Source organism: Strigops habroptila, chromosome 8 (genome assembly GCF_004027225.2).
Source record: "Strigops habroptila isolate Jane chromosome 8, bStrHab1.2.pri, whole genome shotgun sequence".
Taxonomy (NCBI): Eukaryota; Metazoa; Chordata; class Aves; order Psittaciformes; family Psittacidae; genus Strigops; species Strigops habroptila.
In genome coordinates this window covers 47,644,318-47,669,843 of record NC_044284.2, presented here as the reverse complement: position 1 = coordinate 47,669,843, position 25,526 = coordinate 47,644,318, and the positions used below count along the sequence as shown (strand labels likewise).

The 25,526-nt window shown below is 36.1% G+C and overlaps 1 protein-coding gene across 5 annotated transcripts in view; it reads left to right on the top strand.

Moving 5' to 3' along the window:
- Positions 1 to 25,526, top strand: part of PRKACB (protein kinase cAMP-activated catalytic subunit beta) — a 73,975-nt gene that overhangs the window by 14,945 nt on the left and 33,504 nt on the right. The window contains exon 1 of one of the 5 annotated variants that reach the window (XM_030496446.1): positions 16,692 to 21,770. The exons of 2 other annotated variants lie outside the window; for them this stretch is intronic. In XM_030496446.1, coding sequence (XP_030352306.1) covers positions 21,584 to 21,770 — 187 coding nt within the window. In that variant the 5' untranslated portion in view covers positions 16,692 to 21,583. Of the gene's footprint in view, positions 1 to 16,691; positions 21,771 to 23,564; positions 25,352 to 25,526 lie in introns of those variants that run through there. 2 more of the 5 variants (XM_030496447.1, XM_030496450.1) reach the window with 2 other exon arrangements.

The following is a 25,526-nucleotide window of genomic DNA, read 5'->3' as shown; positions in this document are numbered from 1 at the left end:
TATACTGAAGTACACGTATACTGTATGTGTAGATGTAATTCACTTAACTGAAGGAAAATCTCTGAACAAGGGGAGGAGGGTATTTTCCACTGCCACCATTTTATGACTTTTTCACATTAAATAAAGTGAGAAGAGTAACAGTGTTATTGCAGCAAATGTAATTATGCTCTAGGTAAGATCACTGTTTATAAACATCTTACTGTATTTTGACAAATACCATGTTGGTGAGTGATACACAGGAGTTAGAAAAATGGGAAGAAATGGTAGTTAATTTATTAAGAGTTACAGCTTGGGCATTCATGTATTAGTAATTCAAAATTCTGTAATATCCATTAATAATCTGTAGAGGTACATGAGATACTACAGGAAATTTGGGATAATTTTACCTTTTTTTAAGTAAATGTACAAAAGAGTGGAGATGGTGGCCATTTAATGTTCCTTTCTCATCTTAGTCATTGATTTTGCCAAAGCAACCAAAATAATAAGACTGTTTCAAGAGAAGTTTTTTTATTATGTTGTGTTGGTTTGGTTTGGTTTTTCATCAGGTGTATTTGTTTCATTGTATAAAAGGAAATAAAGTGTATTTGGTGTATTTATACTCTTAAGAGATTTTTTTCATGTGAATCTCAGAATGTATGGATGATGCTACTATTGCAAACAGCAGTAATTTTGATCAGGAGATAATGGTATTTATGTAACCTTGTAAAGAGGCTATAAATTATTGACAGTCTAGTGGTGCTGGTGAGGTAGTTCTATTTTGTAATTTGAGTGTCTAAGGTTAGAAAAAAATTGGACATTTACATTCAGAGTTAAATTTTAAAAACTATTTCATTAATGGGTAAGGGATCTGCTTTTCTTCTATTGGCACGTGTTCATGCTATTAATTTTTTTCTTACCTCAGTTTTTTAGCTTCTTAGCCAAAGCATTTTTAAGAAGTCATTTTCACTTTAAGAAACTGAAAAGCTTTTTACAATGAAATCAGATATTCTGGTGTTCTATTAGACAATATAAATACAACATCTTCATTAATTCAAGTTGCATGATGCAGTATTACTTGGCAATTTATTAACAGGAAGCCTAGCTCAGGAACAAATTGTTTTATGAGTATTGAGACTGTTTTAATTCAGTGTTTCTTTTATAGTTCATGTAGCAACGTCATGAAAGTATATTCTTTATTGAAGAGTGTTTTCTGTTGTTTCCATAAAGTGATTTTAATCTCAGGCACTGTTAGTATTCAGACTAATACGTTTCACATAAGAAAATACTTCGAATTTGGGGTGTATTTTTCCTGTCAACAGGTGTTTACATACCATGTTCCTACCTCTTTCTGTTTTGTTGTCTAAAATCTAGCACAGAAATTACCACCAGAAATTAACAGGCTGGCAGAATTGTCATTTTTGTTGAACTTTACCCCTCAGATCCTGCACCCATTCAGTTAATCTGGAAGACATCTCCACTTTTAAAAAAAGAAATGTGCATCTTGTTGAAACAAGGTGTCATAGGGTACTTTTTAACTCTTTGTATTTCAAGAAGGTATTATATCATATTTCAGGATAACAAGGATATTTTAAATTGTGAACACTGGTGTGTACTTAAGATTAAAAGCTTTGCATGTTAGTATTTTTAACTATAATACTAGTTTAAAATGGCTTTGCTTAAAGTAAAGATTACACTATTTCAGTGTGGTTTTCAGTATCTTACTTTACCTGATATGAACACGATTATTCAAACCCTTTACAATATGTTTCTTTTACTGCTCCTTCTTGCTATGACATTTTATGGTATTATGGGTGGGATAAATTGTTAGTGAAAGTGAAGGATGGAAATGCAGCTTTGCTGTTCTTGGTAAATTAAACAAAAAAATCAAATCAAAGTAGTGTTTTCAATTAAAAAAACCCCAAACAACCAAACAAAAATCATAAACAAAGAAACAAACAAAAAAACCAATCCAAAAACCAGGCAGCACACTCCTGAAATAGTTCAGAAAGCAGAACTGTAGCACTTGAGGAGTGCACCTGCGTATCATTTGGTGCAGTTGGTAGAGATGTGTGTGCGTATGCTTCTGATCAGAATAAAAAGCACAGCAAGAAAGCCCCAGATACAGTCTGAGCAAATGGTGGAACATGACCTGTGGAAAAATGTAGCAAGGTATTTTTTGGCAGAGCATGGCTAAATAAGCCTTATTATGGACTTCTTAGGTTCATTTCTTCTTTGTAGAGGTAGGCTTTTATATGTTCTTTGTAAATACCCAAGACCAAATCAAGCTAATCTGCAGAGAGCACCATCTCACCCATTTCTGTTCGAGTGGGGAGTGCATGATGGAAACAGGTAACCAGCTGAGGTCAAATAGTGATGTGCATTTTGTGTAAGCACCATGGTTTTTTACTTTTTTGACTGACAGCTGTAATGATATGTATTGTCCTGAAGATTATTTTGCTGTATTATGTAGTCATATTTCTTTGCTTTTGATTTATGGTTTATTATTTATATCAACAAGCTAAAACGTGAATTTTCAACTGATCCATCAGTTTCCTTTCCTGGGCAGTTAAATACCAATATATGCTTTCTCTATAGAAAGCTTCTCAGAGATGTGATCGCATGCCACCGGATACACAGTGTGTGTCAGTTTATTTTGCAAAGCTGATGATTTGCTGCTAAGAAAGTTTGCAATTCTTATATAAATGTATAAGCTTAAAAAAAAAATTCTGATGTGACTCTTCCAGTTCTGTCAGACCTTTATTGTACATGAATAAAGGGTCATCTTAAAAAATTAATTTTAATGGTCATAAAGCTCTGATAACAATTGAAGGATTCCTTGCTTGGGCAAATTCAAACAGTATCATGGGTGAGGGGAAAGGTTTTTATTAAGGAATTGAACTTGTTTCTCTTATTCCTATGCATTCTTATGATTCTTCTTGAAATACTTTCAGATGTAATTAGCATATTTCATACACATCTTTTTTTGTTGTCGTTGCACCTTTTTTCAAGCTTGCTTTCTATCCAGGTCTGTTTTGGCCAGATTAACTTTATGTCTCCATTATGGTTTTGTTCAGATTGGAATTTATACAGTATCATACATGCATCACTTCAAAGAATTTTCTGTTGAAGTTCTGTGAGAAAGTTAATTGATTTGCTATGTTACCCAAAGTTTAGCAATACAGTGGATAGAGAATAAAATGAAACCATAGTTTCCTCCCTGCTTCCAGTCTTACCGTCCTAATCACTGTGGAACAAAAAGTATTATATGCTCCTCCTCCTTCACCACCCCCAAAGAATCTTGCTACTTTCAGTGCTTGAGACGTTGGTCAGTACTCATTAAGCAAGTTTTATTTATTATATTGTTATTTTCAGTGCATGTTGGTCTGCCTTATTTACTGCGCGTTATTCTTTTCATTGGGAGCTGTTTACAAAAGTCATTATTTTAGTTTATGACTGTTTTGCAAACATCAAATTTACCTTTATAACATCCTGCTAAATGAGGAAGTTTCTTATTCCTGTTTTATGAATAGGAAACTAAGGTACAGAGATTAAGGTAAAATGTTTCTCTTTATTTAGGGAGCCCTTTCTGATGTGATAAAGACTTTATTTCTTGAGGCACATAACACGTTAAGTCCTCTGAAGTGTACAGGTGCTGTTTATATAGATTTTTGTGGCAGTTACAGTTATTTCTTCATCTTTGTGAAACAGGCATCCAAGTACCTTTTGGTCATTATGAGGAATCAAAAAGCAGCAGTATGTTAAGCTGAAAATAGTGTGGTTTAAGGAACTTGTCTTGGAGCAGGGATAGTGTCCACTCCTCAAGGATGGCATTCAGTAGCCCTCATCATCAGTGTCCTGCTGCTTCCCAGAGTTGTGTAGATCTTTCCACCCTACATAAAGGAGCCCTGCAGATACATTCCCTTCACCGCCTAATCCTGATTGACTGTCAGAGCAGTTCAATACACTGTACTGCAGAAGGTATCAGTCTGTGAAGATATGAATACATGACTGTTTTTACAAAGCACAGGTAAAAGAGGGCTATGATGAGATTACTAAACTGATGCTAATTCTGACTTTTTTCTATGCTTTTGAATACCAAAATGTGAAATATAAATAATGTTTTAAAACATAGTTTTCTGTTCGAAATTACATGGACAAGTACCTGTTTATATGGTTTGATTTGTAAATGTCTTCTTATAAAAAGGCAGTAACATTTACTAGTCAGTTACTATCCTTATTCATAAACACTCATAATTAGTAAGACAGTAGGTGGGTAGTGAATTAGTTCACTTTATCCAGTGTTGGTTGAATTTCTGCTTACTTATCAAAAATACAGTAAAGCTAAGGGCAGTACAGTAGCTCAGTGGCAAAGTTTGTAGCTTCTATGTTTTTATGTCAGGTTGGAGGCATTTATTAAAAATTTTGAGAAGACGTCGATTTGATAGATTTACCTCAAGTTTAACAAAGAAAGCTTGGGATCTTGAGAAGGGAATAGGTACCAGTGGTAAGCCTTTGCTTACTGGAACTATTAGGAAGGTCTTTTACTAAACTTACAGAAGCACTCTTGAAAACCTCATAAAAAGCCCACCTGGCTGTGTTTTGTAAGAAAACCAGAAATATGTCAGGTTATGGTATCACAGTATGGAAATTGTTTGTAGATACAATTTGGCTCTTATCCGAGGTCAAACCACAGTATTTATTGACCTTCCTACTTAGCCTTGATGCACTGAAAATCTGGGCTGTTAAACTTGTGAGTCATATGATTGTCTAAATCCTTATTTCTCAGTTGTGATGTTCTAGAAAAACAAGGCAGAGGCAGTGCAATCGGGCTTAGCAGTCCTGTTGCTTTTAACCATTTCTGAATTTCAGTTAGGGAGGGTATGGCTTTTAGGAAAATTATTAGCTTTTTTAAATTAGTTGGCACTATTAAGCAGCTTTCATGTGAAAACTGACAACTAACTGCAAATATTTATTAGTCAATTAACTTTTTAGAAGACTGAGGCATACAGCAGTACAGTGAAATGACTTATAATTGCTGTAGGCTTATAGTAACACTTCTAGTAACTTAAAATCATGTGTATCTTCATTTTTCACCAGTCATGCATTTAAATTAGCAAGTCTGTTACAGAGAGAAAACTATACCTTATTTTATGGCAATTAGTATATCGATTTACTTCACGTTCTCAAAGTGCTTATTAATTTTAGCTCAAAATAGATCAAATGTACCACATGTGACTGCTGTATCATAATACTACTTGTCTATTTTTAAATCTAAATGGACTCTGGGAAAGTACTTCGCAAACTTCTGGCCTCTGTCGCAGAGCAGGTTTCCTATGTATTTCTGGGTAAAGTGCCTCCTAATGGGGTCCTGTATTATCCGTTGGTCTTTCTGGCCATGTTTCAAGGCTTTTGTGTTTGTTAAACCCTGAAATAAATCAGGTGCATTGTGTAAATGCTTTTTCAAAATGAGCAAGCTGGGAAGACTCCATCTTCTTCGTTGCAGTCCTGAAAATGTTCTGATATTACAGTGGAAAATGAGATATATGCTGTAGGTCGTGACCGAAGAATTGTATTATTCTATTTTGTTTTGTAAGCATTTTCTCTGTGAACTTATTTTCAGCTCCAAAGAAATAATTATTTTTCCCTGAGTGTATGCTACAAGCTTTTCAAAATGTATTAAGTGTCTCGTATTAAAAATATATTGACTAATGGAAAGCAATCGGTCTTCACCTTTCTTGGTCTGCAGTAATGGAGTTATGGCTCAAAAGTTATGTATGAGTTAATTTATTATTTTTTTTTAATGGTCAGTTGGGTTCCACTGCATGTGGTCCAAAGTTAAATGTTAGGACTTTTCTAGCAGGATATCACCTCACTAAATTATCATAGTTGTGAAAATGAGTAAAGAAAAAGAGAATCTCAAAAGGCAATGAAGAATTTTAGTATTTTTGAGTTTGAAGGCAGCGGTAAACTAAGACAGATAAATAAGAGGAGAGCAGATGAAACGTTACTGAACTGGTTGGTTCCATGGTTGCATCTGAATATACAGTTGTGTTGTACACTAACTGTAGTTTGGCTTTTGAGCATAAATCTGTGTAATTACCATTTGAGAGTTACAAAGACAAAAATACCAACAAGAAGCAGCACTGCAGAGATGATATCAGTATTTAACAGAACATTATAAAGGAACATTAATTATCTTTGCAGTCTGAACTGCATCACAATTTGGGATCCAAGGGAGTACCCTTAGGTTGGCAAACTGTCCACAGTAGATGGTGGATATTTGCATTGCTTAGCCTGTGAGCCAAATAGCAGTAGTGCTGCTTGGGTTTTCTGAAGTTACTCTTCATGCTGCAATCTTGTCTCTTGCTGAAGAGAAAGAACCCCAAGGTCAGATTATTTATTTATTTGTTTTCATATAAAGGCATCAGCATTTGGTGATGCTGCAGCCACTAAGTTTTACAGCTTAAACATCTCAATCAGTATCTGTAACAACAACAGATACAAATTAAGGAAGATAGCAAATAACAGCAGTGTTTCAGGCATTCTTTTTTCTCAGCATGCCTAAAGTGTATCTGTAGTTTGTTATTCATATCCTGAGTCAGCTATTGCTAAGTCAGAAGTTGTTAAAATATTGAAGAATATTAAAGAAGTGGGTGTTTTGTCTTTCATTTGTGCACAGTTGGCAGTCAGTAACTAAATTCAGTTTTCATTTCAGTTCCAGAACTGAAATGAAGAGTTGATATAATAAGATTGTGTTGAATCAGTTTTTGGCCTTTGACCTTCTAAAATTAATGTCTAAAACAGAATTAAGAGTGGAATTGTATATTGACACGGAGTGTTTTCCTTCAGATGGCTGAAAAATCAGGGCAGTGAGGGGTTAGGCTTTTTTCTTTTCTCCATTAACAGTGATAGGCCAGGCCTCTCTGCATCTAGAAAAATTTTGCCTATGCTTTTGGGGACTTGCATTGTGCAATATCTCTCATTTTTTGACTGATTCTGTTTATTTTTTTAGTGAGGCCATAGTTGGCACCTGACTCCCTCGCTCCCCCCTCTCTTTTAGCATGAGAGAATAGAACTATTCTAATTGTTAGGGAAAATACTGGTGAAGATGCCTTAGTTGCTCTATACCTTACACTCAAACTCAGGTTTTGCTTCCTCTCACAGTAGCTGTTTCAGATGCAGCACCCTCATCCTGTCCTCCCTTAGCTCCTTGTTTCAGTTTTGCCTCTGTCTCGTGTCAGCTCCTTAATGCAGTCTTGCGTCAGGACTCAATTCCTTGCCTGTTACCCCTGTTAGCCCTTCCTCTGCTTTTTTGTTTTTAATTTTTTTTTCCACCACTCCCCCCCCCCCAGTTCTCTTGCGAAACTTTTATTTTTGAGTGAAAGTCAAAGACCTTCTGGTGAATTCTAATGTCTTATGTTCCCCATGTTTGTATCATAGTTGCTCCTGAAGTGGAAACTTAATAGCAGACAATAGGAAAATAATGTAATTTTAAACTGTGTAGTAACAGCTCACTAATTATTTGTAAGCAAAGAAAACATAGTTTCCTTTATCTTTCATATTTCAGCCTGTTGCATCAATAACTAATCTCAAAGTTGCCCATGTAAATATTACTATAATATCTTTAAAAGATCTGTTTCACTCTTTTGAATCAGCATGTTTTCTTAGGAGGCCCTAATTTCTTAGTACAAGACTTAGTACTTAGACTTAGTACAAGAGTCAGACCTTATTAAATGTGGTGCTTGTTTCTGTATACTTTTTATTCTCTTAATCTGTAATATGTCAGCCAACTTAAATTGTTTACTGCCAGAAGTCTGATTTTAGTCCATTTTCTTGGCTGATGCAAAAAATTTTAAGTATTTGAACTTAAGTATGCCAATTTAGGCATATGAAACACTAAGTTATTTTTAATTCAAACAAAACCCAGTCAACTTTATTTTAAATTGCTTCCATATTTAAGCCTTAGTTTTATATTAAATTTTAGGCTAGCAATTATTTTTAGACTACACTTACAAATTAATGAAAACAGATGGAATGTATTATTAGAAATTTTGGCATATTGAGCAGTCAGGCTGAACTGAAAAATACTTGAATGTATAATATGTGGGACAAAATTATATCAAAGAGCTATTTGATTGCAAAACCAACGGTGCAAAAAGATGCTTTGAAGAAAGGGAGAGATAACATCAGAGCTTGACCCCACTGAACACTGTACAGGATGTGAATGTGTGGCTTCTTGTCTCCCAAATGGCTGTGTCCCTGTCATGTGTCTGGATACTTGTATGTATAGATATGAATTCAGTCCTTTAAGGGAGTGAAAACGATAATTTCACTAAAAGCTGTCCAAATAATGAGGAGGGAGGGAGAAAGTCTGGTTTCAAACACACTGATTAACATATATATTCGTATAATGATGCTCATGTATGATGTTCAGAATTTAAATATTTACTAAGAAGCATGGGTTGCTTTTTTTTTTTTTTTTTAAATACCATTGAGAAGAATTTGTCTTTGTGGACAAGGAGAAGACTTAAAGGTTCATGCTAGGTTTGTTGCCCTGATATTTTCATATCTATTCTAGGTGGCTGCCAGCATTTTGCTATCAGGGTTGTTAGTTACAGTTTTGTTTGGAGTGCTGCCGAAAGTATGCTTTTCTTATCTGTATTCCTTGAGCTGGTTGCTTTAAGTAGGACAAAACTTGTACCCAGGATATCAGCTTTTCTTTTCGTTTTCTCAGGGTGCATACATACATACTCCTTCTTTAGAGGAAGGAAGGAAGGAAAGGAAGGAAGGAAGAGAAACTTTGTGTTGCAGCATGGGTGGCTAAGAGGCTGCAAGTTTTCCAACACAGTATAAAGCTTTGATCTTTAGCTGAAGTTGTTGTAATTAAGGAGTAAGAGAAACTGATTTTATAAAAGATTTATAAATCTTTTCTGTGTAGGCTGGGTAGGGTATTTGGAAGAAACTCAATAAGCTACATCCAAGTGAATGCTTGTGAAGCAAGAGTAAGAGAAGATGGAAACAAATTTGGTATCCTGTATTTGCTTTTGAACAATTTGCCAAGTGTGCTTTGTTAATTCTGTGAAATAAGAGGTTGATGAACTATATACAATTTTAAATGCTACAGTCTTGGTGGAGGGTGGTGATGATCATTAATGTGGTGCTTTTAATAAAGACTGTTTTTGAGTCTGAACTAGTGGTGTATACTTTTCAGTTATGAGGATAGCTTATGCTGCCTTGTTCCTAGAGTTCATGAATTGGGTTATCCTACACAAAATGAGGAGATATCTTCAGAGCTTGACATCCATCTGGTGTATTTTTAGTGGGCTTGGAATGCCGTTCTCCATAGGAGCTGGAGCTGCACACAGACTACTCCAGTTGCAGGTTGACGTAATGTAGAGTTACTGAAGCGGACATTGTTAATGGAGTATGGACTAATACTGTATTTAATCTGTTCTTAATTAGCTCATGCACAGAGGTCTTAATAAAGATATACCTGAAGATAATAATGAGGGTACAGAGATGCAGTTAATCCAGTAATTGTGACAAGTGTATCTCCAGAAAGAAGAATTCATTCTACCCTCTGGAAAGTTCTTTATGAAACTGTATTCAGTGTCCCAAAGTAGTATTTTACTTTGGTGGCTAAAGTAGGGTTTGCACAGATTTGAGGCATGCATGAAAAGGTAATTCAGTTGTATGGTTCAAACTAGGTAGAACTTAAAACCACATTTAACATGGAGTCCCAAAAGCCATTCATCTTTAGAACTTGGCCATGTTTGACATGCTGAATGCCCAACAAACCCTCTGGGAACCATGCAGAGTTGCATTAGACAGCATGTTAGCATGGTTAACGTTTTGCAACTTTTCAGAAAAATTAGGTACCAGAAGTGTTTTCAAAAATTACGATAATACATCATTTGCCTTATTTGGCTGATATATTAGTTGTTCTTTTCTTCTGAATGTGTTGTCTTTACAGAGGCAAAGGAATGTAAATGTCAAAGCAGGTTACCGAATAATACATGAACTATCCTTGTCGCTTCAGATAAGTATTCATTTAGGTTTTAATTTCTGCCTCATTTAAGTGTTGGGGTTTTTTCTATCATATAAGAAGGGTTCACTGTTTTGATACTTCACTTAAATGCGATGCCATGCATTTCCTCCCACCCCCCAAGAGCGGGGGAAGGTGGATCTTATAGTGGAAATAAGTTTAAAGATTCACACAATGTATTGCAACTGGGACCTCATTTTGGCAGTTTTCTTGGGCAGAGTTTAACTTGAGAGGATTTGGAAGAAAACCAGGATCTTCCCACATGCCATGTGACTCCCAGAAATAACAACTCTATTGAGGTTGTTAGGGAGAGTTAAGAGCATCTGAGACCAGCCCTAAGTGAAACATGTTTGTTCTTCCAGGAGGAAGAAAAGAAGCCTCTGGCTAGTTATGAAATTTAGACATTTTTCTCAAAAAGTAAATTAAGATAATAAATTCAAGAGATAATGTCTTCCAATCCCGCCAAATTAGAGGGATTTTTGGTTTCCAGAAATCAGAATGGTGCGCACATTGCTATCGTAAGGTAGAATTTCAAATTCAAAACAGGAAATATATTCCTATTCAAAATAGGAATATACAAAACTTTTTTTAGTAGTAATCGTGGATAGGATGAGCATATCACTACGCAACTAAGGATAACATTCCCAGTTATTACTGGGAACCCCTCAAATGGTAAAGCCTGTGTAGGCAAATTCTCTGTTTTCCCTGCACGCGGTCTGCAGTGGAGGTATGTGGTGAAGCTGTCAGATATTTCAGACATGCACATTTCTGCAACTGCAGACTTTTTGGCAGATTCTCATTTCAAGATGAAAATATTTGGACGTTTGTAACTTGTCACAGTTCTCAAATTCTGACCTGTGTAGGTTTTCTGTCATGGTTTGGGGTGGGTTTTCTTTGCAAAAGTTCTGCTAATGAGGAGAAATTAAAAATACCAGTGGCATCTCTCAAAAACAAACAAAAAACCCTTCTTTGAACAGTTACTTGTTTTTCTTGGCTCCTTTTCATACATAACAGTCATCACATCATAAGCCTCAGCAATTTATAGTTAATCTGGGGAAGGTCAGAGCAAGACTCTCAAAGCTCTGGCTGGGAATTGTTAGCTCTTGGGTCTGTGACAACCATTTGTTATCGGGTAGGTCTGTTGGCTTCTGAGACCAAGTGGCAATGGAGTTACAGTGTAAATGTTGAGATGACTTGCATTGCGGTGAGCAGTTCTTTTCTGAAAATATCAGAAATAGGAACCAGTGGAAAGAAAATTGGAGAGTGAACTTTGGTAGTGTTGTTCAGTATCAAATGCATTGGATCTGTGCTGCAAAAATTTCTTTACCTGTGAGAGTGTTCGTTACTGTGGTCAAATTTTGCTTGAATACAAGTTTGGGGAATTCTTTGGATGACAGTGGTATAGAAAAGTCTTGCAATATCTTCGTTTAAGAGAATATGGGGTTGATTTTCAGTGCTCTGAGGTGACCTTCTGTGCTATTAGTGGCATTTCATAATGTGAAATACAGTGATTTTCAGAGTACATTTTTAATTATTGTTTGCTCCTATTTATCTTTAAAGCAAATTAAAGGTAAATACAATTACAACTAATGGATGTTCTTGTTTCTAATTAAAAAATAATTCCAAGATTTAGCTAACAGGTTTAAACCTGTCAGCTAAAAGTTTATATTACACTTAAAGAAAAAAAATACTGTTGAACTGTGGAAAAGTTCATTCCTTATGCAGTCGAATAAAGTGAGCTATAATAGAGCTAGCCAGCATAATGAGAACCTGCTTATTAGAAAGAAAATCCTCGATTTTTAAACAAAATGCAGAATTGTTGAACTTCTTGGGATAAAGATGCATTATCAAGCACTGATTTTACACTAAAAATAAGCAAAAATCATATGTTCAACACAGCTTGTAACTTACTCTCTGTAAGCTGGCAAAGGACATCACTAGTTTCTTTTGATCTTATTTAAAAAACAATCTTTGATCATTTTGCTTTGAGAGTGAAAATGCAATTGCAAGGTTGTGGCTGCTTGAGGATACAGTATTAAGGAGTTGTATCTTTGCTGTCTTTCCTACTGCATGTGGAGCTGACATGCCATGTGAATTGTTTGATTTTTGTCACAGAATTACAAGTAATGGTGTATTTTTTCCACACTTGCTTCTAAAGCTTTTGTCAGAGCTCTGTTTGTGGATAGGTTTAGATAACAACTTTTAGAATTTTGGTTTATGGATTCTTAATTACTATTCCTAAAATTGTCTTGTATTAATAAATATCAAGTGAAATAGCATCTTGGTAAGTTTATGTTAAGAAAAAGAAAAGAACCAGTTATGCATTTAATCTTGTAGTATTTCTATCCTGGAAAGTGCTTTTTGCTTTCCTGTGCTTGAAACAAATACTAGAATAAATAAAATATATTTGTGGTCATGTATTTCTCTCATTTTTTGTAAGACTAAAAGACAGATCTTCTGATTGCCTACTGGCAATTGTATCTTGCAGTCCAAAGTTTTCTCAGTTTCAAGATAGCCATCTCAGCTTTAGTTGTTTTGGCCTTTATTGTAAAGTAACACTGGGGAATGCCAAAGGATACTAGGGACTGAGAAGCAAAGTGCCTTTTTGCTTACCAGTAGCTGGAAAAGACATTTCGTAAATAGCAGAAGAGAAATATTTAATTTTATGTATTTTTTTTTTTTAACCTGGTAAATTTCTATTATATCCAAACAACAATTCTACTTAAGAATGTATCCTTACTGCTAATAAATAAATTCACTTTACATGAAAGGAATTAGATATAATTTATAAATGAAAACCCCTCTCAGTAAGATCTGTGCACTTTGCTGCTACCTCATTAAGAAAAATAACTAGTAATTAGAAAGGTGGGGTGTGAATTATTTCCTCTCTAAAAAATCTAAGATCTTTAATTGTGTTTATATAACACATTACCAATAAACCGAGTACTTTTACAACTTACTGTTCAGTATTACAGTTTTCATACCTCACACTTTGGTCTTAAACCAGTAGATGGCATCTGTCACTCAATTTAGGTGTAGACTGACAAATTTTGTAAACCCGATGTCATCATCTTCAGTATGTGGAGGAATCCTGTGATCTGGAGTGTACTTCTCATGCCTCTGTATTCATGCAAGTTCCTGTAACTGGGATATTTCTTGCTTAGCACAATGTGTGTTAGGAGCATCTAACAAACTTTGAAATATCCTCTTACGCGTTCTACAGTCTCTTGTTTTGGGGCCAGCAGCATCCCCTCTACTTTTCAAGGATTTAGTGCTGATTTTCCACTCTGTCTGCTGTGGGGGATAGTGCTAGCTCTATACTAATTCAGTCTTTCTACTGTTTAGTAGAATATCTGAAACTGAGCAGGCTGGTAGGAGTGGAGGGACCAGGACGCTCCCCAGGACAGTCTGTAGTCTGGCAGTAAGGCACAGGAATACAGGATCTGTTCCTAACACAAGTAGACACATGCCCGTCTCCACATCACATGAACAGATCTTCTGTGCTTTAGACCATACTTTGAAAGCCATTACTGTATTTGCACTCTCTACACTTTCATTCTATGAAAAAGCACTTTCCAATGAATTAACTTTGGGTTTGCTTTCTTTCCTGTTTGGGTATTTTCCTAATTATTGCCTAAATGCCATATAATTTGAAGAAAACAAATGTATGAATTTAAATTATTTAGCTCAAAGTGGAGTCAGTTGTTTTTGTTTTGTTTTATTCCCCTGGTCATTTAAAATGCAGACAGGCTTCCTGAAAGGGATACTAAAGTGAATCTACTTACTCTAGTATTTATCATTCTGTTCTTTTCCTGTACGATACAGAATCTGATACTAGAGTGTATACTAATCTGATACTAATATAGTAAAGATTCTTATCTACAAGACTTTAGTTTTCGTGAGCATTTTACTACTGTCCTTTCTCTTACTTCCTCCTGTTGTCCTATATCAGGAATTAGCTCTAAATGTGACTGCAGATCTCTCAGGTTTAATCATCATTCGTTATGTGAGGCACTCGGGACTTGGGACACGTAACACTCGATTTGTCTTGAGCAGGGTTTTTCAAACACAAATGTGCCTCTTATGGGGAGGTTCCTTAATACAGCTCAGTGGCTAAACCAAGGAAAGGTACACCAAACCGGCATATTCTAGAAAAAGTAAAGCTCCTCTGCTCAGAGCTTTCTGTAGCCAAGATGCCCTCCACACCAGCTGCTTACCTGCAGGAGCCTTTACTGTTTCTGTGAGACGCAGATCTTCAGCATCATTGTTCTGATGGGAGGTTGGCCAGAATCCAAGCAGGTAGCATCTCCTTTAACACAGTCAGATATTGAGCAAAATGAGTCTTCTAGTCCAGGAACTTCATTTTACTCATTTTGGTGGATAGCCCATTAATGCTTATTAGTAATCAACAGCAGAAATTATTTTGATGTACATTAAGTGGACAAAACCTTTTGTCTGCTGTTAGTTTTTTCAGAGGGAGAGAGTTACTGAGGTCATATGCTAACTCTCTTCCAAATTTACCCTTGGATTTTAATTTAAGTAAGTCCATACACATACCTATTTTTTCTAGACCTCACTTGTTCAAAAGCAAGAACACCTTACATAGTCTCGGCAGACAACTATTTTTTGGAAGTGTAACAAAAACTACTTATACAGGTCTCAGGGTACTTTCTCTTTTGCTGGAACCTAACAAGGTTTGGACAGAACTTCTGGTCATATATCAAACTATCTTAAATTGTGCTAGGAAGCAACTATGGAGAGTTATTTGAGTAGCATGTGATCTGGAAGGGCACGGACCAAACAGATTTCTACAAGTACTTTCAGAAAGTTTCTTATACTTACGTGAAGGCAGCTGTTTCAAAGATGGATCCTCACTAAACTTTGTTTTCTTATGGAATGATTGCATAATTTTTATTCACATTCTGTGAACCTCTATCTTGTAATGTGTCAGTCAGACTTGTAAGCACCAGTGAGCACATCATCTTGAAGGAAGCTGTTAAAAAAGCAAGGAGGAAGTAGCTGTGTTAGAAAAGAGAGAAATCCAGTTCTCTTTGGTGAGTTGGAGAGTTTTGTGGAAGATTTGGCTTGCAATGAAAGAGTTCTCTGTCCCCTTCTCAGTGCTAGATGGGGGACTATGACTACAAGCTATTTGATTTCAAAATAACTTATAATGTGTTGATAGCAATGAGGAAACTTGATCTGCTGCCACAGTGTATGTGGAAAATCGCATCATCTTTGATGATGAGTTTGTCAAATTTTGACAGAAAAAGTGATGGAAAGACTGAGAGATTTTACTTGCATATGAAAAATCAGATGCTGAATTTGACTTCCTCTCGCCCCCCCCCCCCCTCCCCCCCCCCCGGGGTTCTCAGTTACTTTTTAATTCCTTTGGTATCATCGTGGATAAAGAATAAGCTGTGCTGTTGGACCATGTGAGCCTTCATTTATGCTTCCTGATGAGAGATGAAAGTATTAGACATCTGCTGCAATTAAGCTTGTGTACAGTAGATGCCAGTAGAGCTCTACTGAGCCAAAATAGAAATATGACCAGCATTTCCATAGCAACAACTTCCTCTTGGCAGTCCTATTTATAGAAGTGCTGCAGTCCCAGCCTTAGCACTGATCTCAGAGGGGCTCTCTAGTAAGGGTTAACCTTCTTAGAAAAAAACGTTCACGTAGAGCTGCACTAAGACTGCAAAGGTTTACTTGCTTGTGTTTTATTAAACAGTGAAGTTACTGGTTGTGTTTATTTTGTTAATGCACATTTTGAAAAATCTTTGTTTCAAAATGGAAAGCCATTAAATTTGTGAGGTACTAACAAATACTGCTTTTCCTTCCGTGTGTTTAAAAAGAAATACAAGCTAGTGGTGTAGTGCTGGATGTAGAGTGAAAATCAAAATACATCTGCTTTTTCAAGAAGCCTTTTTCTGCCTCTACTTCTACCCATAATTCTTTCTGAAATATACATGCCTGGCAAGACTGAATGGATTGTGTTTACATAATTTCTAATGAAAATGTTCTCTTTTTTTAGTTATGAAATGGCTGTCTATATATTTTGGTTTATGACCTTTCCTCTCAAGATTTATATAACTAGAAAAATACATGTATTTCCTTAAGCTTATAGCACAGAATGCTTTAGGTTCTTTAGTATATCTTATTTAACAAATTTTAGATGTCATTATGAATGTTTATACATGTTTATATTTTCTAATTCAAAATCAGACAAAGTACTTCCTTCTTATTAAATTGTGTTGGCTACATCTTTCAACTTAGAAATATTTCATTGGTCAATCAGAGACCTGCCAAATTCAGCAACATCCTCAAGCTCTTAGAAATGGAGGAATCATCAGTAACACTTTATATCGAATAATTGCTCACTCCTTTCATAATAAATAATAAATACTAAAGCTGGACTTTCTTGAAATAGCTGATGCATAAGGGAAAAGATGTGCCTTATCAAGCCATCAATTTTTAAAGCAAATAAACTTTCTTTAACCTCTAGAAAAAAGTTTATTATAATAATAAAGAACAAATAATATAAATAATAATAAAGAATAAATGAATTTTTATTAATTTACAAGGTTTCTGTAATTTTTTCCGTAATTCACAAACAAAATGAATATGCAGAAAATGTCACAGTATGTCTTTTTTTACTTTTGGTTGGAGGCCACTGCTGAAAAGGAGAAATATTAATTTTAAATATTTAAAATAAGAAGACAGAAAAGAATATTTTTATTTAGCCCTTAAAGAGAAGTAGAACATGCGTAAACAGGCAGATTGAGGCTTGGCTTCATAAGTAACCAGGAAATACTGGATTTGAACGTTTGGAATTAAGACTTAAATTTTAGTTAGCTGTAGGTGTTCTGAAATTTGTCTTGTATCGTGGATCCATTTTCCAAGGTCCTTGCAAAGAATACAGTTAATTGTCTTTAAAACTCCTATATGTTTTTGATTGCAAGGTGTTCATGGTTAACCTTCATTAACACTAGAGAGGACACTCCCAGTTTTGATATAGCATGAGGAAATTTCGGTTCTGTGTATGAAACTAAGAGGTATGGGATTAGATCCTAGGCGTAAAGTAAATACATTTCAAAGATATATAGGTGTGCTGTATTTTTTAATGTTTTTCTATTCTGTACTTCTTTAAAATTCAGGAATTCCATGGTAACTACATGGGAAACATTTTAAATATTTTAATATGATAATATGTGCGTTTTTCTGTATTTAATTAAAGCAGGAGTGTACAAATCATGCTGTTACTCAACCATCTCGGTTCTTTGAGGAAGGGAGGGTGCTTGCTTTCTTAATCCTTAATTTTTAAGGCTTGACTGGTTGGGAAGAATTGCTTCTTGGGAATTGAGAAATTATGTTCTAGCAGAGATTAAAATAAATTGTTCATGTAGCTGCATTATTCCTGATTCATTTTGAGCACGAAGCTGAAAGAGTCTGTCGCTGGGTTATGGTGCTGTGTGGTGGTACCTATGGTTGAGAGACACATACAGGGCATCGGCCACTGGGAAATGCACACAAGGTTATGGGTTGGCTGTCAGGAAAAGTGTAAATGGTTTTGTTGCCTGTATCAGATTAGAGGACCACAATGTTAGTCCTTTTACTTTTTTTTTTTTTTTTTTAAATTTTGGGGAGAGTACCTTAAAAATTTTTACCAAAATACTATTTATCAAAATACTGTAACTTACACATATAGTGTTCGCATTCATAGCTGAATCTCTTACCCATGGCTCTGGGGTTTTTAGTGTGTTCTAAAATACTGCCGAGATTTAGTGGCTAGAATTTAGTGAAAATAAAGGAAATTCTTCATGTTCCTGTGTTGACTTTGGCTGCAAGGAGAAGTTGGAACTTTTGCTATCTCTTGTAGAGAAAAAATTTTAGAAACTGGTTAGAAACATTGAAGCAACTCTGTCTTACATTTTTCTGTGTAGTTCTTTCTTTAAATTGTGTGCCTAGCTGGTTTGAAGTGAGTGTGTTTCTGAGCGCTTTGGAAGAGATGGAGCTCTGCAGGCAAAGGATATCACAGCATTGACACCAAGCCCTAGCGTTCTGAGCTGCCATGGGGGATTTTCAACACAGCTGAGCTGTAGAAACTAATAGGAGACCTAGATGGCAACTGACTAGTCTTAGTTTCTTCAAATGTTAATTGTTTTTTAAATAACTGACCTAAAGTAAGCCATTTCTTTTGTAAAAGAAAGGTTTCCTGGGCCGCAGAGACTGTGGAGTAAAAGTTAGGGTGGAAGTTAAATACATCCTGATCAGGCCTGATATTATGTGGGTCACATACCTGTGTGCAGAAGTTGACACACACCTGATCTGACTTCTGTAGCATTGAGTGGGTAGAACATATGAATGTTCACGGTCTCGCTGGAATACAGCCAGCTTTTGCTCTTTTGGGAGGAAGCACGAGCTTAACCACAAACAGTGCACAGCTTTACATCAAAGCTGGCTCAGGTTCTTCTTGCAGCTTAGAGCATGAGTAAGATGACCTCAAGTCTGCTTGCACATATCTGTATAAGCATTTAATTGTATTTAAAGATTTACAAACTGTAAACTAAGGAAAAGCAATACTGGCTAGCAAGTGGAAATCCTAAGACAAGCAGAACGCAGAATTTTGCCTTTGATAAGCTTTTGGGTGGTAAAATACTCTGTCAGACCTTGTGGATTCTGTGCTTCATATATAACATAAAATACTTCGTGTGGATAAGTTAACGTCGCACAGATTTGGAAGATTAGTATGTCAATAAGATGAAAGATTAATTAAAAGGAGATAGACGGTTCCACCTTTAAAAACCGTGGACTTCATTTGAAGAGATGTGGGCTTCACAGAAAGTCTGTGTGGTAGTTATTGTGTATTATCGTTGGACAATGCCAATCAATGCATTGAAAAAATCTACATTAGGAAGGTGTGTATTTGTACACTATCTGTGTACAATTATGACCTGTACTTTCTTCTCATGTTTTGCATGTACAGTGTTCACTGCCAATAGTTTGTAAAATTCTGTCAAATCCAGTTTTTTTCTTAGGATATCTTTGAGCAATCCCTTTTTGATAACCTGTTTTCACTTTAACCAGTTAACTCCTATGATCTCAGAGGATGGATGTTTCTGCTTGTTATTTTTGGCACCCAATTCAAGCGTCCAGGTTAGTTGGGTGCATTCAGAGCTCTGAATTTTGGTGGGCAGAGTTGCTCTCTGAGAGTTCCCGCACCTCTGCATTGACTGTAGAGGGTTGGCAGACTCTAACTTACGTAATGTGAAGCAATGCGAATTTTGTAAATTACCCTCTTTCACATCAGGGAAACAAAATGGTTTAGTTGGAGACTTGAGTGAAGGATAAGATGGCAGTAGTGTAAAGGCTCAGAACCGAGCAGAGGAGAGAGACAAGATGAGCACACCATCATACCAGGTGCCTTTATTTACTGGAGAAAACAGCCAAGGTCAGAGAAAATCATAGTCTCTTGGAAGGATTCTCTGGGTACCCAGAGACTTGCAGTGAGCTACAGGGGAGCATGGCTGCCCAATTCCAGAGGGGCTCTTCCAGCCCCGGAAAGTTCACCAGGCGGAGAAATAAGTATCTTGTTACTGTCAAAGTATTTCTTATACTGCTGTATCACAGGCAGCATAGCATTACTCTGCCATATAATATTTGGTTATATATGGCACATAAGAAATCCCCTCTGGTTATTTGTAACCCCTGGTAAGACAAACAGATCACCATAGTTTTCACCAGCTCTTGTTTCTCCCAGCAGTCTTGAACTGCTGGGATGTCATGAAAGTCAGCATTGATCTTGCAACAAAGCAGGTGAAAAGCTGGAAAGTGAAGGGTGGAGAACTTGAAAGGGGCTGGCATCCAGGGAAGGTTGCAGCACCTGACCCTGACCAGGGAGAGCAGCCTGGTCACCAGACAGATAGCAGGTGCTCATCCAGTTTTGCAGACTGGTACGTAAATTGTAAGTGTTTGGACAGTTGGTTCCAAATTTTGAACAGGTTCTGTAGAAAGAAAATACGTTTTCAAGTGTATCTGGAGCCTGAAAGCAAAGGGCATTCCTGTGCTTTGCGTACAGTCTCTAGAAATTTAAACTGTTGTGTTGACCGAGGCCAGTACCAGGAAGTTAAGAAGTGCCCGTTATGAGGAATGTAGCCAAATCCGTAAAGTCTGTCCAGCGGCATTTTTATTGTTTTATCGTTATCCCAGGCAGTTTGTCATCATAGTTTTTTTTCTGAAGCACAGAGCTGTTATGAAATAGTTATATAATGTCCAAGGATGGATATCTGCTGACATTTGAAAACTATTCAGTGAGAAGTATGATGGTAAAAAATGAGAGGTATGTCTTTAACACGTGTTGACTGTAAGACAGGAGACAGATTGTGGGAAAGTTATTTCAATCTTTCTTAAGAGTAGCCTACATTTTTAAGAAGCCGCATCTTACATGTGCAGAGGGTATACTGGGAAACCTGCCTAATGTATGTGTTTCCATTTTCACAAAATGAATATTTAGTATTGCCCATCGTAAGCATGCAAAATTTATGTAATTTGCAAATTAATATAATTTAATGTTAAATGCAGCTTTCAATTTATTTCCCTATGGTTTGTGCCATTAAAAATGATGCTTTATAGACTTACTGTACAGTTGAAAATACTTGGATTTCTTTTGAATGAAAAAGTTTCTTACACAATTCCAGCATGCAGAGCTTTTACATAAGCAGTGTCAGGAGCTGGTGACCGTGACTTTGTGACTCTCCTTCCGGCGGCCTTTGAGGCTGGAAGAGTGAGCATGCTGCTAGATAAGGATCTGCCTGTGCTGGATGTTCTGGTACTTTATTCTTGAAAAAAGTTAAAAGCATTTGGTTCATTCCTAGAGTAAACAGAACCCAATTTGGAGAAGTATAATGCAGTTGTGTTTATATGAATGTTAGAATTCAACTTCTTCAGTCTGATTTTTCTCAAAGAAGAAAAATAATACTTTTCCCTTCCACCCATAATAAAATAATAGTTTATTCAGCAGTTTGTGCAAGTAAGATCCTTACTTAGAAAGTTGTTTAGTTGAAAACATGAGATTACTGGTGATTAGATTACAACTGGTTATGTTTGCTGTGATGATGGTGGTACTCCATCTTAATAACAGGGGAGGAACTGCAGAACAGTCACTTTTGTTCGCGCATGGTTGTGGTAAATTAAAAAAAAAATAGATCTACCTTTTGATCTTTACTTCTGAACAAGTTGTTTGTAGTATTTTAACATAAAATGTATATTTAAATATAAAATATGAGGCATTAAAAAGCTGTGAGAACACATGCTGGAGCAATTATTGCACATTTAAAAACAAACAAAACAAACCCACTTTTTGATTGGCATAAAAAGAGACTTTGAGCAGTATAAACCAGTACATTATAGAGCTTTTCTTAACAGGAAGTAGAAGAGAGTAGTGGTTAGAAAACACTGCATACAGGAAGCTTGACACATGCATAGCTCTGAGTGGCTCTGGGTTGTCCAGCTCCCTTTCGATATTTTCTCTTTTGCTTTTGTAAAAGTCACTGGTGTCTATAGATGGCAGCTCAGAAGGAGGTACCTTGTAACCAGTGCACAGGGACGGCCACAGCGCTGCAGAGGCTGGAAGGTTTTGCTAATCGCCTTTTCCATAGGCAATCAAAGAGTGGTGTGCATGAACAGAGAGCGGCTCTGGAAAATGAGAGCCAACATTGCTCTGAGCTTGCTGTCCTATGGGACAAATCAAGTAAGTAGGGGGGTTGTTTATAGATACTTGCTCTTCATTTGCCTAGGAAGTGAAGAACTTGCATGTCTGTAATCAGATATGAACACTGATCTGTGTTATGTTCCAGAGGCAATTTTATTATTCATTACCTAACGGTATTAATTTGAAGAATAGCATATTGCATCTGGCAGGGGGACAGAGGGGCTAGTTCATGGACTGGTGGCTGGCAGGAGAATTCATCCCTTGTCACTTCTTTTCTCATAAAACATAGTTGACTTGTTTGGGCAAGCCCCCACCCCAGTGTTTACTTCTAAATTATTTCCTTCTTTTTCAAATTGAATCAGGTAGTTCAGCAGAAATAGAAAACTCATTAAAGATTGCAGTGTTTAAACTCTATAATAGGCAGGCATTGCTGCACAGATTAAACTTCTAATTACAGGGCTTCTTATCATTCGTCATTTTATTTTAAGGTATATATATCTATACATATACTCTATACAGTATTAAACTATTAAATTGTGTTTGGTTTTAACTATTATTTACTAATTTAATGCGCTATCATTAGTTTTAATTTCTTGATTACTGCACGGTCTACAGTATTATTTCTATGGATTAAAACTTTTCATGATTGCATTTTGGGTAGTAAGTGAGAGATTTCAAAAAATACCACAATCTAAATAAATTGACATTTGATTTTCATATTTTTCTTTTAAAGCCACGCATTATTTTGCAAAGCAATTATTGTCTCTGTGGTTAAATACTCATTTTAAAATGTTACAATATGGTAATAGATGATAATTTTGTTCCAGATTTCAGATTCATTGATGGATTTGAGATAGCACAATTATTTCAGTGGAAAATATGCCTTATTGGAAATGCTTAGCATCACAGTATTACCATGAAGAAAATCTGTGTTTATACATCTCCCTGCTTGCAATTTAAAATATTATTTGAGTAGGGAGTGAATCTGTTCTCAGAGGATAAGCAGTAAACATGGAAACAAAAAGGTGTTAATGCATTGGCCTAAAATAGATTAAATCTAGGGCTCCCAAATGAGATGGGAAAGGATCGACTAGTTTTGTTGGGAAGATAAATGATGGAAGTAAATGAATTCTGAGCTTACACTTCTCCAAAATGTTTTTAGCTTGGTAAAAATAGAGGCATACTTGTGTTTGTGTAGAAGCTCTTCTTTTTTTTATGTAAATAGCTATTTGAAAAAATAATTCTGAAGCATTTTTGTTTATATAACATCAAGAAAAAAATGGTATTGACCTACTGACACTTACAAATTGTGACCTGTTTGTGTACAAGTCTCTACTATTTTTTTTCCCCTCTAAGGCAGGCTTCCTCGTATGACATGCTTGATGAGGAAATGGACTGTCGTGTCTCTTGATGATAAACATGGTGAAAATGGCTGTTCCGTGAATGCTATTTTAAGTCATAATTAAGCACAGTGGTTGCGTGCAGTTTTTCTGAGCCAAAGTTACTGAGCTGGTAACTGAATGGTGGTTAATTATGTAGCTTTAGTTTGGGGGTGAAATTCATAATCTTTATCCTGAACTTTTAATCTCAATTTGCAATTATTTTTAAAAAATGATAAAATACTGTAGGTGCACATGGACTAAGTCTGCGTTTCAGGATTCTCATTTCACTACCACTGTAGCTCAAGGACTGATAGAGAAGATAAGGAGTACAGTGGAGGGAGTGTTTCTGTCTACAACTGACTCCTAATTGTATCTTCAGAAAAATAGATCATTTGTGAGAAATGAAAGCAAAACAGAGTGTTGGGCTTTTTGTTTGTTTTTTTATACTTGAGAGTTCAATGTCATAGAATTGCAAAGCATCGCTGAATTCGGGTAGTAGATTAATTTCACAGAAAGTTTAATGAAAAAGCGTTGGTTAAGAAATGTACTCGTGTTTGACTTGTAAGGATATTTGAATATTCTCAATTATTTGCCCCATATCACAGCAACTTAGAAATACTGGTGTAAGCTACATAGCAGACAGCACGATTTACTCTTTAAATTTGAGGCAAAAGCGCTGGTTTTAGTCCCTGAAAAAAGTTTGGAAAGTGACTTTCAGATTTATGCTGGTTTAGGTTTCAGATAGAATCCATTTGAAAAGGAAGTTAATGTATTTATACTTTCTGGTGTAACGAGGTACTGTAACAGGTCCAGTTTTATGTATGTCCTTCTACAAGCAGTTACTGATGAAGCTATAGGTTTGGCGAAGGGGAAGGAGCTGCATCTTGTTGGGTGAACTTTTTGTTTGAGTTGTCTGTCTGCTGTTGTGGGTTTGAGTAATTTGCCATGTGGTCTATGGTCTTAGGGTTTTTTCAGTGATTGGTTTTGAAATAGAATGTCTTTGTTGCATTATTTTGATATGTAAAACATAGTTTTTCTAACGTGCTTTGGATGATTCTTGGTTGATGCATTAAATGAATGTGTTGTGTAAAATCCGCAGAATCCAGTCGGGCAGAGGTGGGTCAGGGCACTGTGGGCCTTGGAATCTGGTTTAAAAAGCTGAGCGCATGTGTGATTGTACAGCCTGAACTGGTAACCCGGTTGGTTGTGCTGCACAGCCAAAGGGTGAAAGGGCTGTGATGGTAGCCATCGGAACGGTGTATTTCGTTCTTAGTTTAGACATCTTGATTGTAACTTCTTATAGCTGTATGGAACCTACATTTTGATTTTGTTACGTTTTCTAAGTTGCTTGTTGCTCTTTCAATCTCAAAGATTGAAATTGGAAAGGGAAGGAGAATGAGGCTGCTTGGTTTTGAATATAAAGACAGCAAGATCAGTCTGAATCTCTTATTCTTGAACTGATACAGATATTTTGCGAATCTGTGCATAATAAGAGAACACATTATCAATTAGCATAACTCAAATGGTCAGGAGAGTCACCATTAGTGCGTCTTTTTATCATCTATCATAGTCTCTAAATTGCAAACGATGAATAGTGATGAATAGTCAAAGGAATATTATTCGGTCTCGAACTGATTCAAAATAATATCAGTATACTTCCCAATACCATGGAATGACTTACAGAGATTTAGATGAATAATTACTATATATATGTGTGTGCGTAGAGAAAAATACATGTGAAATATGAAATAATGTACAGAGTACATTTTGTGAATTGATTCAAGCTTTAGAATAACTGCTACTTGGGTACAAGTCAACAGATAATTCTGGTCTAAGGTTGCCATGGAAACAACCAGTGCTTGATATAATTGAGAACATCTTAAAACCTCCTGGTGTTTGCATGCTTTTTTTTCCCCCTGCCATTTTGCGTTGCTTTAGACATGAATAGGTAGCACTGGTCGGAACAGTAGTAGTTTAATGAGCAAAACCTAATCCCTGTGTCCTGAATATTGATTTTGGTTTACTACTGGTATCTTGTGCTTCTTAGTTTTTTTGCATCGCAAGGAGCTTATAAGGAAGAGCAGCTCTCTGGATTTTGTGTGCTCTCTCTTTCCAGTTACTGTATAAGTGTGTTTAGATATTGGAGCACTGATTTGGTAGAGATTAACTTACTTCATCAGCTGTTGGATTAATATTAGGAGCAATATGTTTCTGAAAGCTGGCTTTTCAACATGAATGGTAAGTCTTTTCTGTTTCCTTTAACATGATCTTTTTGTTCAATCTTCAGAGTCAGGAAAAATCTACTAGGTTTCTCTTTCTTGTCTGCATAGCTGCATTGACTACTGATCTCTTTGTTTTTGTAATCGGCTCACTGTGGGTTTCTGTTAAAAATGACTAGTCTTAAAGTATTGCA